Source organism: Leucoraja erinacea, chromosome 5, assembly GCF_028641065.1.
Source record: "Leucoraja erinacea ecotype New England chromosome 5, Leri_hhj_1, whole genome shotgun sequence".
In the NCBI taxonomy this organism is placed as follows: Eukaryota; Metazoa; Chordata; class Chondrichthyes; order Rajiformes; family Rajidae; genus Leucoraja; species Leucoraja erinaceus.
In genome coordinates this window covers 59,920,056-59,935,524 of record NC_073381.1, presented here as the reverse complement: position 1 = coordinate 59,935,524, position 15,469 = coordinate 59,920,056, and the positions used below count along the sequence as shown (strand labels likewise).

At 38.9% G+C, this 15,469-nt stretch overlaps 2 protein-coding genes across 7 annotated transcripts in view; one reads left to right on the top strand and one right to left on the bottom strand.

Moving 5' to 3' along the window:
* cep85l (centrosomal protein 85, like) overlaps positions 1-15,469 on the bottom strand; it is a 239,013-nt gene that overhangs the window by 93,917 nt on the left and 129,627 nt on the right. The window lies entirely within an intron of this gene.
* On the top strand, positions 386-15,314 carry pln (phospholamban). The gene is made up of 2 exons (XM_055635757.1): positions 386-522; positions 14,016-15,314. The coding sequence occupies exon 2, from the start codon at positions 14,108-14,110 to the stop codon at positions 14,261-14,263; it is 156 nt and encodes a 51-aa protein (XP_055491732.1). The 5' UTR covers positions 386-522; positions 14,016-14,107; the 3' UTR covers positions 14,264-15,314.

The window sequence follows — 15,469 nt, the reverse complement described above, 5'->3', positions numbered from 1 at the left end:
AGTACTGAATCTTCAAAGCAGAGACAGGATTCAACTTCTCCTGTAACATTGCTGTAATTCTCCTGTAACATTAAACATGAAACATCCTTGTGAATTTTAAAACTACAAAGAATAATAATTTTATTAAATGTAAGCTGAACTACTTATAGAGAAAGATCAGATTCAGGTCAGCTTATTGTCATGTGCACCAATAAAATTCCTTGTTCACATGAAGCTCGCAGAGTAAAGCAGACTATTTTGGGAGCTGGAAGATGTTAGCACACGATTCATTATGACAGTTGTTTGACATTTTTTGTGGCTAAACACAGCTGATAGTAGACTTCTGAATTTTATCCAACACGGACCCATCAATCAGCTTGTGGCAATGTCAACCACACCCCTTAAAGTTAGACTTGTCCCCACCCACTCGTTTTACTGCAATAAACTTTGAGCCATTCAGATGAAAACTGGACAGCATTCCGGCACTCCTTGATCACAGCCAACCTGCAACTCACATCCCTAACCCACCGAACTTCAATAGAGGTAAGAGAACTTTTATTTTAATTGAACCACTATTTTAAACTGAACGATTTGAAAAATAAATCCCAAGGGGCTTTTTAATTTTTGAAGAATACTCCTCGCCAGTTCTTTTTTGGAAACTGGAAGGAATTCATTTAGTCCTTCTGTATAAATCAAAATAATTCAACACTGCAAGCAGAGGATTTATAACTGAAAAGATTATCAAACCTATGAAACACAATTTACAATATTTTACTTGGCAATAGGTAACCATTACATAGGTCTCAATAAATAACATCTCTTTTGCTTTATTAATATTTGAAGAGATATCACTGTCTTTAGCATTGGGAAAGGAGAGGAGGTACAACAAAAGTCAATATAGTTACATCGTGTTTCAATGTACTGATTGTTAAAGTGATCCTATATAATTTTTAACTGGCATAAAATAATTTTTAGAAAAGTTGTTCAAATGAACTTTTGGGGAAAAATGGTGTGAGGTATTTGGTCTGTGTTCAAGATAAAAATACATCTTTTTAAAAAAAATCCTTAAGGTTTTTATCAAATCACTGCCACACTGAGTTTGTAAGCCAGCAATGAGAAAAGCTCAGTTTGTCTCCATTAGAGTTGCAACTATTTTGAACACCGTCAAGTATTTCAAGACACATTCAACAAAGGTAAAGAATTATTGATGTATGTCATGAGAGGTTAGAATAGTTTGAAGAATTGGACATTAAATCCACAACTTTGAATCATCCAAGTCCCAATCTTCTCATGATTATCATTAAAAAATGAGCTGCACAAACTTCCAGGTAGTATTTTTTGGTTTGATCTTCTGGCAAAGTTCCGTATTGAGAGCACAATTTCACCCAACATTCTTATATTTGTGTAATGATGGAAAATTTACTCACATTTTTGAAAATTACAATATACTATGCACCTTCATCTTCAATTGTTGATATTGGTACAATTTTACTATGAAGAATATATATATTTTTTAAAATCTGAACAACGTTCCCATATTTTGACTGATCTTTTGTTTAGTTTAGCTTCGAGATATAACATGGACATAGGCCCTTCAGCCCATCATGTTCACACCAACCATCGATCAGCCATTCACACTGGTGCTTATGAGGAAAGATTGGAAAGAGTGGGCTTGTATGCACTGGAATTTAGAAGGATGAGAGGGAATCTTATAGAAACGTATAAAATTATAAAAGGACTGGACAAGCTGGATGCAGGAAAAATGTTCCCAATGATGGGGGAGTCCAGAACCAGGGGCCACAGACTAAGAATAAAGGGGAGGCCATTTAAAACTGAGTTGAGAAAAAACTTTTTCACCCAGAGAGTTGTGAATTTGTGGAATTCTCTGCCACAGAGGGCAGTGGAGGCCAATTCACTGGATAGTTAGATAGAGATAGATAGAGCTCTTGGGGCTAGTGGAATCAAGGGGTATGGGGAGCACGGGTTACTGATTGTGGATGATCAGCCATGATCACAACGAATGGTGGTGCAGGCTCGAAGGGCCAAATGGCCTCCTCCTGCACCTATTTTCTATGTTTTCCCACTTTCTAATCCACTCCCTACACATTTGGGGCAATTTCACAGAAACCAATTTACCTATAAACCTGCACACCTTTGGGACGTGGAAGAGAACTGGAGTACTTGGAGCAAATGCACATGGTCACAGGGAGAATGTGCAAACTCCACAAAGGCAACATCCAAGGTCAGGAATGAACCTGGGTCTCTAGTGCCGAGAAGCAGCAGTTTTACCAGGCACGACACTGTGCCACTCTAGATTTTGATTTTACATTTGTGAAATTTTAGTTGAATAATTCTTCAGGTTCTCCCCAGAATATGTCAGGGCTCCGTTCCTGTGAACCGTTCGTAAATCTGTCAGTTCGCAAGTCAGCAATGAAGCCATGAACTGAATTCCCAGGCAGGAGCAGCAGACAAATTTATCCCATTGGTCTCAGTAACATTCATATCTATCTATGGACTGTACATAAGTCAAGTGTTCATAACACGAGGGGGACCAGTACTGAGCGAGAAGTTTTGCTAATGAAAGCAGGATAATATGTTTCATCTTGGGTATCTTTACAAAGACTCCAGCCAATTGCAGCCCAATATGTGATGGAGACAAACTGTCTTTTGATTGCTATTTGTCCTTCACCAAAATGATGCACTCAGAAATCTGTACACTGTGAATGGCTTGACAGTAATCATGTATAGTCTTTCCACTGACTGGATAGCACGCAACAAAGTTTTTCATTGTCCATGTAACAATAAACTAAACTTAAAAATCTGATGTTTATTTATTCCAGTCCATTAAGATTCACAGTAGAATGCTATAGAAATCAGGTTTGTTCTAACCTCCTTGTTACTTTCTCCTAATTGTAATGATTAGATTGGTGAATACAAATTCTATACCAAATACATAGCTGAAACGATCCACCCCATGGTTAAACATTAAAATTGAAGGGTTAGATTTGCATATCACTGGATCTGTTTTTTAATTAAGACATTGAATGCTATTTTTAGAAATCCATATCCTTTATTCCTAGGATGTCTGCAACATATTTGATTCAATACAGGGCAGTGTCATTTTTATGATGGCATGTTGACCATTTTTTAATTTCTTTGCCAATTTCCTCATATCCTTACTTAATTCCACATCTCTTACACGGTTATGTCATCAGCAAACCTACCATATGGTATTATGCAACAGCCCTTTACCTTCTTAAGGACCCAAACAATGAAACAGACTTCAAGTGCAGGAAGGAACTGCAGATGCTGGTTTAAACCAAAGATAGACACAAAAAGGTGGAGTAACGCAGTGGGACAGGCAGCATCTCTGGAGAGAAGGAATGGGTGACATTTCGGGTCGAGACCTTTCTTCAGACTCTCCAAACAGACTTCAAGGTTCAGCAACGTTCAAAATGATAGTATCATTCGCCCAATTGCACTAGAGGGAGGTTGAAAGTGTTCCTTTATTGGGTCATTGATTTGGTGAGCTGATTGGTGGGTCAAGTAGGAACAGGTGACAAATCCACCATTTACTCTGTGAAGCCAAGATACATGTACATTGAGGTTTGGATGATCACAGCCCTGGTTACTGAGCAACAGGCACCCATGAGAATTTTCTGAAATGAGCAGTGGGTCACCCACTGGTGGAAGGGAAATCTGTTGCCATCACAATCACAGCAATATTTCAGCTGTCAGAAATCAGTAGCACTGGACAAGCCGGCAGCCATTTTATTAAATCTTTAGCTCTGATGGTAGCAGTGGCATTAGATAGCAGGCACAATGTTGCCTTGAAAGTAAGCACTGCATCCTCAATAATTGATGCAAAATCTTTCCTTCAAACCAGGTTATAACAGATTATTTGATAATTAACATTCTAGGTGTTAATTTTAGGTGAACCAAAGTTAGTCCCATGTGTAACTTTCAGCTATGGGTAAGAAAGTAAGAACATCATGTCACATCAATTTGCAAGTTTATATAAATTTACAAAGCAAAACCATTCATTGCAACCCAAATTATTTTGTGTGTACCTTCCGTTCCATAAAGAGACCTGGTCCCAGAAAGAATAATTCACCACATAAATCAATGCAATACCAGAAAGTGCTACCTAAATGTTCATAGTTGATTGACTACAAATCAAGTCATGAAAAAAATGTGTATTAAGTCACAGAAGTCAGTTTCATAAATGTTGGAAATTAAAAAGACAATAGTGTCGTTGGATTTACAAACTCAAAAGTATTGTAATGCTTGTCATTGTTAACTTCACTCTTTTCAAAAGAGGCAAATCAGCATTGGAGGATTACATATATGCTAGTAGTTGAGGGTCATTGTCATTATGAATCTATCACACCGCACCAACTGTGGGTGGACTTTTATCTATCTACAAAGAGCATGCGGATGAAGAGTTAGAAACATAGATAATAGGTGCAGGAGTAGGCCATTCGGCCCTTCGAGCCAGCACCGCCATTCAAAATGATCATAGCTGATCATCCAGAATCAGTACCCCATTCTTGCTTTCTTCCCATATCCCTTGATTCTGTTAGCCCTAAGAACTATATTTAACTCTCTCTAGAATACATCTTGTACATACTCTACACACAGCAGAGTTATGCTCTAAGCACGTTCTTGAGGCCTTCATAACTATGTTGACCCAGAGTCCACAGTTGCAGACACTACAATTGATATATGCGGCACTATTTATTATTTTCAGCCAAATCCTTTGAGACCAACATGAGTCAGAATAAAGATTTAACTGTTAGAAATAAAACCTGAAAAATTAACCAGTTAATCGCATGAAAAGCTGTGTGTGTGTGTTAAATACAAATGAAATGCAGATGCAACATGTTGGCATCTAACCTCTCATGAAATCAGGCAGATTAGGTTATATAAAAATAAACCCACAACAAGATCTTTCAAATCTCCATCACCACAATGAATCACACTGTAAGCCATATGAATATTAGAAATGCTCGTGCCAACATTGCAGGAAACAAGGTTATTATCATTGTCAAAATGTTTTAGTGCATGAGCAACTGTGCACAGATGAGTGGCGTATTGTCCAAATTTGGTCAGAACATGAGTCTTCCTAACTAATCCCATTTGGTTCAAAATGTAACCTGTAAAATTCCACTGTAAAACAAAATCATGCCAAGATATTTTTACAGTATGATATAGAAAAAGTAAAATTTCAACTATGTTGTAGAAGCATTGATGGCTTAATACCATGTGAGTTTGTTTAGAATACTTTGAGTTTTCGTTACTCAAAACATATTTCCCATTAACGTAAACCTCAGACCAGCAAAAGCTGAATGAGTGAAACCCGTTTAAATTGGAAGTGGAATATGAAAGACAAAGATTGTTTTAATTGCATTAAACTTATTATCTGAAGCAAAACATGGAATCTAATTAAGTAAGGCATGACCCTAGTTTGTAATAATTTCCTTTTGAAAAATGACCATTATGGCGTTCCACTGTTGGTAGCTGCCATTCAACACAATATGGTTCCAGTAAATTTAATTAAACATAGAACAAAGTCAGCAATATATTCAAATAAAATAAAGTTTCCAGGAGATTTTGAAAGAATGCAACAATTTGATCATAGTACAGCCTGTGCAGCAGCCAAGTCTCAGCATATGTTTTTGCTATTTTGCACTGGTCTATTTTTTATATTGACTAAATAAATTGATCAGGGTTTTGATTCAAAATGAAACCATAATTTTATTATACTCGGGAGTATACACCTCAATAACGATACAATTCCTATGCAACAATAAGGAAGGAAAATGTTGGCTCCTTGAATAATTTCATTGTTAGCTCATATTCTACAATAAGACTGTAGGAAGTAAACAAGCTTCACAGCGACCGAGTGACAGAATTATCAGCGGTGTAGTATCTGCATTCCAGTCATTGTGGAACAGTGATGTAGATCACGAGGCTGTAAATATAGCCAGCTGTTAACATTTGCAAGTCCCCACGTTCACATCACATGTTTTTCTCAAATCCCATGGCAGTGATAGCATGCAGTAAAATAATCAAATTGAATTATTTCAGTCTGCTCATATCCCGACAAAGTAAATCATCTATATGAAAATATGAAAAACTATTCCTCCAACTAACACCCACTGCCACCCCAGAGCATACATCTTAAAAATTAAGATGGTGTAGGCAAGAGACCATTTTTTTTATCTTCCAGTCAATGGTTAATACAATCCTATGGCAGTAAAAAAGATTGGTGGGAAAGGACAATAAATTGGAAAGCAAGTACAAAGCTTGGAATTTTGATTAATATGTCAATAAAAGAAAGTTCCTGGTTGCTCTTGAGTTAAATGCAGTGATAGGCAGGCCATCTGTGGAAGGAACAGATAGGAAACATTTCAGGTCGGGACCTTTCTCCAGACTGCACTTGCCCATTCCCATCACAGATGCTGCCTGACTTGCTGAGTTACTCCAGCACTTTTTTAACTCAAGATTCCTGCATCTGTGGTCCCTTGTGTCACCTGTTTGGTCCTTACAGCTGCTCCTGCAAGATCATTCCCACCTTAGGTTCAACCCTCTAGTGCCTCAAATATCCCATTGTGATAGTCACAACCTTCAGTTGTTTAACATTGGGATCTGTAAACATATGCTGCCTCTGCTACCACTCATGCCATATCCAAATTATGTTTCTTTTCATCCGAACTGAACAATTGGTTAGGCTGAGCAGGACTCTGAAAGATTCAAGATATGATTAATGTATCGGTTCCGTAATTACAAAACAAAGTTTTTGTACAAAAACAGCAAAGTCAGTAATCTGAAATAAAAAAATAAAACAGAATAAATTGGAAATAATCAGCAGGTCGGGCACCATCTTTGGAGAGAAAATTTCAGTTCAATTAATTTCTACCACTGAAGCTGATCTAGGATTAAAAAGTAAAGAATTATAACATAAACTGTGTGACCAGAGAGTGTGAATGGGTCATATTAGAGCAGCGTTTAGTATATATACTTGAATCTTTTTTTTGTTAGTAATTCATTCTCGAGGTTGGACATGAGTGACACAGCAAGTCTGTTCATCAGTAATTAGTGATGCTAAACCATCTTCATGAATCTGCAGTTCTGTCCCAGTGCCACTGGGAAATGAGTTTGAGATGTGTGCCCACCACGAGGGAGGAATAGCAATATAAATGTTTGGGGTGGCGTTTCTCAGTATGAGGAGGACCTTGATAGCATGGGTTTATTTGCAGGACTGCTGGGCTGCTGGGATAAGCCCTGAGTATCCAGCTCAATTAAGCCATGTTTTTTATAGACCAAAGGATCAACAGGTCCACAGACAGCAGACTGGATTGAATATGGTCCAAATCCCATAAAGGTTGATACTGTTTTCTTAACATGCAAGCTCTATGATAGCTCATTTCAGCCCTGGTATAGCCAATTGCAGCCTAAAGCAGTGTAAATAAAATGTGCCAGATTCAATAATTGGACTCAATTTTACACCTCATAAAAGTTATAAAATTCCCTACACTAATTATGCAGCTATAGCTTTATGTAAATAAAAGCTTTGCAAGTGCTCCATTTACGACTTTGTCAAAATAGAATATAATTACATTTAATTGAATTTAAATGTTGTCTGTAATTTTTATAGGCATTGTACCAGTACAAGTGTGGAGCTGCACTGAGTTAATATAATCAGAATGCATGAACGTGAAGTAGAACAGTCAGCACAGTCACACAAGTATGTTCAGCTATTCAGTAAGACCTTGATTAGTACGACTGTCAGAGGTTATGGGGAGAAGGCAGGAGAATGGGATTAAGACGGAGAGATAGGTCAGCCATGATTGAATGGCAGAGTTGACTTGATGGGTCGAATGGCCTAATTCTGCTCCTATCACATGATTTAATGAAGAACATACCTAACCTATTGACCTATCTCCACCTTGTGGGTCCAAGTGTAGGAATCTGAAAGCCTCAAATATGGGAAATGTTTCCCTTCAACTTATTAGTTTCAATATTTATGTACGTCTGCACCAACGTGTCTATAGATTCTGGTAAATCAATGAACTGCAGCTCAGTGGATCAATGATATGACTTGATTTGTAAAAAAAAAACCTGTATTAGATATCGGGTAAGGCAATGTCTTATTTGAAGTGCAGCTGCAACTTGGCACTGAGCCACTGATAAATGACAGTATTATCAATATTCTACAGTTTACAAATGCTATTCAATCTCAATCAGTTGACTGCTCCTGATTTTAATGATCCAAATTGCATTTTTTTTTTTAAATAAGGATTTTCCCTGTGATATATTAAGTAAATAAATACATTTATTATATCTTAACCTCATTTATTGGCTTACATTTAGAAAAAATACTTGGCATATCCATTCTAATGTCATACCTAATTATAGCTTCTACCACACAACAGAAAAATGACAGATAATGTCTGTCCTCTGCTAATTGACCTACAAATGTAAGTCACAAAGTGAATCCAATGTCATTTCCATCGATTCTGTGTTTCCCAACTGCAGCCAAATCATGTAGTTGTTGCAGAAAATCAAGGGAAGGCCTTTTAAATCCAAGTTACATTTAGCATGCAGGCAAATAGACATTCAAGAGCCGTGACTTTGTCTGATCTTGACATGGAATGTCAGTGATGAAACACTTTGTGGAGTCATAGAGTCATAGAGTGTGGAAACAGGCCCTTCGGCCCAACTCACCACATCGGCTAACAATGTCCCAACTACCCTAGTCCCACTTGCCTGCTTTTGGTCCATAACCCTCCAAACATATCCTATCCATGTACCTGTCTAACTGTGTCTTAAACAATGGGATAGTCCCAGCCTCAACTACTTCAACTGACAGCTTGTTCCATACACCCTCCACCCTGTGTGTGAAAAAGTTACCCCTCTGATTCCTTTTCCCATTCACCTTGAACCTATGCCCTCTGGTTCTTGATTCCCCTACTCTGGGTAAAAGACCCTGTGCATCTACCCGATCTATCCCTCTCATGATTTTGTACACTTCTAGAAGATCACCCCTCATCCTCTCACACACCTCCTACATCCTCCTCCTATGGAATAGAGACCCAGCCTACTCAACCTCTCCCTATAGCTCACACCCTCTAGTCCTGGCAACATCCTCGTTAATCTTTTTTTGAACCATTTCAAGCTTGACAATATCTATCCTATAACATGGTGCTCCGAACTGAACACAATATTCTAAATGTGATCTCACCAACGTCTTATTCAACTGCAACATGTCCTCCCAACTTCCATACTCAATACTCTGACTGATGAAGGCCAAAGTGCCAAAAGTCTTTTTGACCACCTTCTCTACCTGCGACTCGACCTTCATGGAACCATGCATTTGTACTCCTAGATCCCTCTGCTCTACAACACTACCAAGAGGCCTACCATTTACAAGGGTATGTCCTGCCCTTGTTCGACGTCCCAAAATTCAACATCTCACACTTCTCGGTATTAAATTCCATCAACCATTCCTCTGCCCACCCGGCCAATCGATCCAGATCATGCTGCAATCGTTCACAACCATCTTCAATGTCTGCAAAACCACTAACTTTTGTATCATCATAAAACTTGCTAATCTTGCCCTGTATGTTCTCATCCAAATCATTGATGCAGATGACAAACAGTAACGGGCCCAGCACCGAACCCTGTGGCACACCACTAGTTACAGGTATCCATACTGAGAAGTAACCTTCCACCATGACCCTCTGCTTCCTTCCATGGAGCCAATTTGCTATGCATTCAGCTATCTCTCCTTGGATCCCATGAGATCTAACCTTCCAGAGCAGCCTACCATGCAGCACTGAAAAAAAAACTGTCCGGTACAAGATGATATAAAACAGCCTGCTGAGCATTTATGAACTGAATGTTGTTCGCAGTCTGATCCCTTTTAGTCTTCTGACTTAATTATTGCAACATTAAGGCTGCAATTGTCAAAAGTGCATCTGTTATCCCATTGACTTGAAATTCGAAGAAAAGTGAGCCAAATAAATGCATGGATGAAGGAAACAAGTTATTATATGTCAAGTTCAGGGATATAGACATTTAGTTTACAAGACCAGCTCGCTGAGGTGGTGGTGGGATTTTGTCCTTCTACTGTGCAACCTATTTTAGCGCTGGGCACGTGTGTCCTTCACTTCTGTATGGAGACACATTTCTTCCTATCTGTAAATAACCCTGTTATAAATCGTCATCCGCAACCTGATCCGAGTTCAATGCTGAACTTCACCTCGGGAGCAGTCACTTTTCTATTTCACCTTCATTCAAAATTGCTTGTCAGGAGCCGTAACATTTGACTGGCATTCCAGACACAAAATTAGTTCCAAATAATGACAGATGCATACAAACATTAAAAAAAAAAAAACTTGTGCTATATTGGAAAGGGCACAACAACTTGCATCTATCTTGTATGCCAGTACTAGGCAGTTTAAGCAACCTGTAACATCAATCCTCGTATCTGCACTGATTAGATCTCAAACAAGCTAATTTTATGCATGAGTATCCAGTGTTTAGGAGAAAGGACACATTCGCCTGAACAGCGTGATTTAAAGTGATTATTTCACTTGCAGATTTATTGCTGATTGATGCACAGAATGATACTTGACTTAGTCACAGTCGGAGACATAGAGATACAGCATGGAAACATTCCCTCAACCCACAAAGCCTGCATTTTGTATTATCAGCCATGCCTACCAATGCATGAGCTCTTTTCAAAGACGTTACTTCTCACCTCCCGTCTCTTGACCTCAGTGTAAAACCCGCATATGAATAGATTGTGCATATAATGCTGCTCTGCAGAGTATCATCAATTCAAGATCACGTGAAAACAGCAAGAAAAGACAAAAAATGCTGGAGTAACTCAGGGGGTCAGGCACGATCCCTGGTGAACATGCATATATGACGTTTAGGATTGGGACCTTTCTTCTGACTGAAGAAAGTCTGTGGAAGAGTCCGACCTGAAATGTCTCCTATCCAGTATTTTCGATAACCACCATCTACAATTCCTTATTTCTCCCCCAAAGTACTCCTGTTGCCTGTCCCTCTCGGGAGAAGCCTTGCAAAACTATAGGAAGCTGTGCAAGTTTGACAGTGTCTGGTGTACTGTTTAACCTTGCCACCAATGTGGGCAAAGCTGTGATCAAAAGCTGTCACGTAGGGAGTGATGAATGAGGAAGAAAATTAAAGAGGAACAGTGGAGACTAGTTGATTAGTAAGGGTGTCAAAGATTACAGCGAGAAGGCAGGAGAATGGGGTTGAGAGAGAATAATAGATCTGCCATGATCGAATGGTGGAGCTGATTCAATAGAAAATAGACAATTAACAATAGGTGCAGGAGTAGGCCATGTGGCCCTTCGAGCCAGCACCGCCATTCACTGTGATCATGGCTGATCATCCACATTCAGTACCCCGTTCCTGCCTTCTCACCATATCCCCCGACTCCGCTATCTTTAAGAGCTCTATCTAACTCTCTCTTGAAAGCATCCCGTGAATTGGCCTCCACCGCCTGAGGCAGAGAATTCCACAGATTCACAACTCTCTAGGTGAAAAAGTTTTTCTTCATCTCCATTCTAAATGGCCTACCCCTTATTCTTAAACTGTGGCCCTTGGTCCTGTACACCCCCAAAATCGGGAATATGTTTCCTGCCACTAGAGTGTCCAATCCATTAATAAACTTAAAAACTATTCCCTCCCATCCTTCTAAACTCCAGTGTATACAAGCCCAGATGCTCCATTCTATCAACATACGACAGTCCCGCCATCCCGGGAATTAACCTCGTGAACCTACGCTGCACTCCCGCAATAGCAAGAATTGGTCTCCAATCCTCAAATTTGGAGTCCAAAACTGCACACTATACTCCAGATATGGTCTCACTAGGGCCCTGTACAGCTGCAGAAGGACCTTGTTGTCATTCGAAGAGCCAAATAACCTAATTCTGCTCCTGTCTTATGGTCTTGTAAATGGTGAAGTTTGTTCGAGTGAGCAGGCAAATAATAACTAATTGGAGCTTTTAAAAATCACAAACTTAGAAACCCCAATTTCACCTTTCCACCAATGTTTCAATATCACCATTCCACAAATTTTGAACATGTTATAATTTCCACTTCACCACACTAACTCAATAAAAGCTAACGCAATATTCAACACTGCATTTAAATATCCGAGCATGACTTCAGACATGGAGTCACTAACTGGTTAACGATTGATTTCCTTTATGCTAGTATTCCTCGTTGCCCGTCCTGCTGTTCCTAAGCTGTGCTTCCCTACAACGTGGCTTGTGATAGATAGACCAACAGATAGTGTTGGACAATGACAAAGTGGCTGGAGTGGGGTCATGGACATTTGTCTTGCAAATACTGTCCAGACCCAGATAAAATTAATACATTTAAAAACTTGCCATCCTGAGAGAAGGCAGTGATTCGCATTCTATAGGATTGCTGCTACTTCCTCGAGCAGTTCTAGTAAATCTGCAGAGCTGATGGTTGTGGCGCCATAAGAGCTTCAAAACTACTTTGAACGCTGCAGTCCAGACCATGATAACAGCAGTCAGAGATTGCACAGTTACACTTTAAAGAAAAGTTTGGCTTCTGCCTTTCAAAGGACTTGATTATAAGTTCCAGGGGCAGAATAATGCCATCCAACCCATCAAATCTACTCCGCCATTCAATCATGGCTGATTTACCTTTCCCTCTCATCCCATTCCCATTCACCTGTCTTCGCCCCATAACCCCCGACACCCTTACTAATCAAGACTTAACCAATGGTTGCATGCACAATTTGCCTCCTCTTTAAAATATTTTGAGTCATACAGATGGAAAAAGGCCCTTCAATGCAACTGACCAAGATCTTAAAATGAGGCTGATTTTATTTAGCACCAGCGAACCAGAACCGTATGTGAAATTAGACTCAATGCTGAAACAAGATGGAGTTGGGTTAGTGCTGACTGCTCACTGAAGTCACCATGAGTGTGCACCACAAATTTCCTGTACAGCCTTCTTGGGGTCAAATGGGAGCAAGTTAATCTGGAATTCTGATGCAGCATTCAAATGAATAAAAGATCTGTGTATGTGAGAGGTCTATGTCTCAGTGTAAAGATCTTATGTTCTGAATATGCAGAGGTGGACATTCATACTCAGTCTCTGGTGCTGAATGGACAAAAAGCCATGGATGCATGTTATGTTCTACTCCTTGAAGTGGTTCAGAATAAAAGTTTAATTGAAATGGATTTTGCAAGCAGTTACTTGACTTCATTTCATACTTAGCAGGTAGACACAAAATGCTGGAGTAACTCAGCGGGACAGGCAGCATCTATGGAGAGAAAGAATGGGTGACATTTCGGGTCAAGGCCTTTCTTCATACTGATGTCAGGGGAGTGGGCGGTACAGAGATAAAATGTAATCGGAGACAATAAGACTGGTAGGAGAACTGGGAAGGGGAGGGGATGTTTTCATACTTTCATACATGTTCTTGGCATATGGCCAAGAACAAATTTCTATCCAGTAGACACCACCAATTTGAAAGCATACCAGCTATAACAAAATAGTTGTGTGTAATACTAAATAATCCACCAATAGTTTGGAATGTGAGGATAGTATCCCAAATATGAATTTCAACATCAAAAGAAGTACTTGGCTTTTCCAGAAAGATGTTGGGGGATCAGGCCAGAGCAAGAGATCAGTCACAAATGCTGTGCCTATGAATACTGTTCTTACATAACCACCTAAATAATTTAGAGCTTTTGTATTAATGATATAAGAGTTCCCCAGAAAGGATTGTTATTCATAAAACAGCACATTCTGTTCAATATAATCGAACACATTTAGTGCACAAAATGTAAATATTGCCCAGAGTTTGTTTGAATGAACAGTTAACTCTCTATGCATTGCTGGGATTATCCCAAAAGTACTAATACTAATAATCTTTGATGTACTTGTGCAGTTCACTTATTTGTTTTCCTTGTTTGTTCACTTTTGCACATTTCCTTTGCCTGCCTCATTAGATCTCCTAGTCAAAGAACAAAAAGCAGCTTCTACACTTTCTACGCCTTTCACGCTTGTCTTCAAATCTCTTATAACCTGTGCCTGAATCACCATGGACACAGTTCAGCAAATAACCCGCTCTGCCATGCGAAGAGTTTCTGAAGTGAATCCACAAACCCGCCAAAACCTACAGGGACTCTTTGTCAATTTTTCTCTGATTCTTATTTGTCTCCTTCTTATGTACATCATAAAGCTGCTGATGTTTTAACACTGGGGCATGGACTCTATTAACAAACTGCTACATCTCTTCTAAACTGTGATATCAAAATGTCTATGTCCTGTTCATTTTGTTGAGACTACTCGAGATTATGCATTATCAAACATTTGTTTCAACATGATTATTTCAAACTGTAAATCTTCACAATGTTGAGAAAACCTCCAGTGTAGGCCATTGCATATGCGCAAAGAATGAATGCTTGTGACGGTTTTGTTTTTTCGGCCGTCTTGGCCAATAGCATTTATGCACTTTACCAAATATAAAATGCTATGATCTATTATGAGCTGTGTCCGATACCTTAAATTAAAGCCCTTCCATGGCCTAGGTAGAAGATGGTGTACAGTGTGCTCCAGGAGATATGTTCAGATTATCACAAACATTTCATTTGGATTCAAGATGTACGAATAGAAAATATTTTGAAATTGAACTGAAAAGAGCACATTGTGAGCAGCTTGAGAAGATTCAATTTCTGGAGGCTACATGAACACTACATTCAACATGTGTGTAAAATGGTTTACTATTTCTTTTCCTATTATAATGACAAATTAACTCCTATTGTGGGATTGTACATCAAGTCAGCAAGTCAATGTCTTTGCATGTCAGGAACAATGTGATTTGATAAAGACTTGCATTTATATAGCAGTTTTCACATCCTTTTCAATATGTCCTGAAGTGTTTAGCATGTAATAAAATATTTTATGAGCATAGGTTACTATTGTGTACATATTTCCACTTGTTGAGCAATTCTTTGCTAATGTGTGAGTGAACAAATATTTAGTGTTATTGCAGTATAGGTTTAAATTAAGAGGACCCTACAGCTATTTGATACAACAAGAAGCTATTTCTTAATTGGTGTCCAGTATTATGGACCCAACAATCAATTCTGCTTACAATTTCCCGTTGTGAATTGCTAAAGAAGTAATTGCTGGCATCTGTCTTCAAGTCCTCATTCAGAGTAGAAGTGTTAGGAAATCAGTATATTTTGTGCTGCATGTACCTGAAATTGTGTTATGTAAAATTTGCAATAAAATTCCAAACAAGTTCTTACTTTTCTTATTTCTTTATGTTCGCACTAACAAACCAACATATGTTGGGGATTTGTTGAATTGAGTAACAATAATGAAGAACAGAAAAAGGTGGAACTGCATCTTTCAACGAGTAGAAGCTGCCTGTGCAGGCAAGATGATTGCTGCAATT

Coding starts and splice junctions, on each gene's coding strand:
- pln (XM_055635757.1), top strand. CDS start 14,108: ATGGACACAGTTCAGCAAATAACCCGCTCTGCCATGCGAAGAGTTTCT.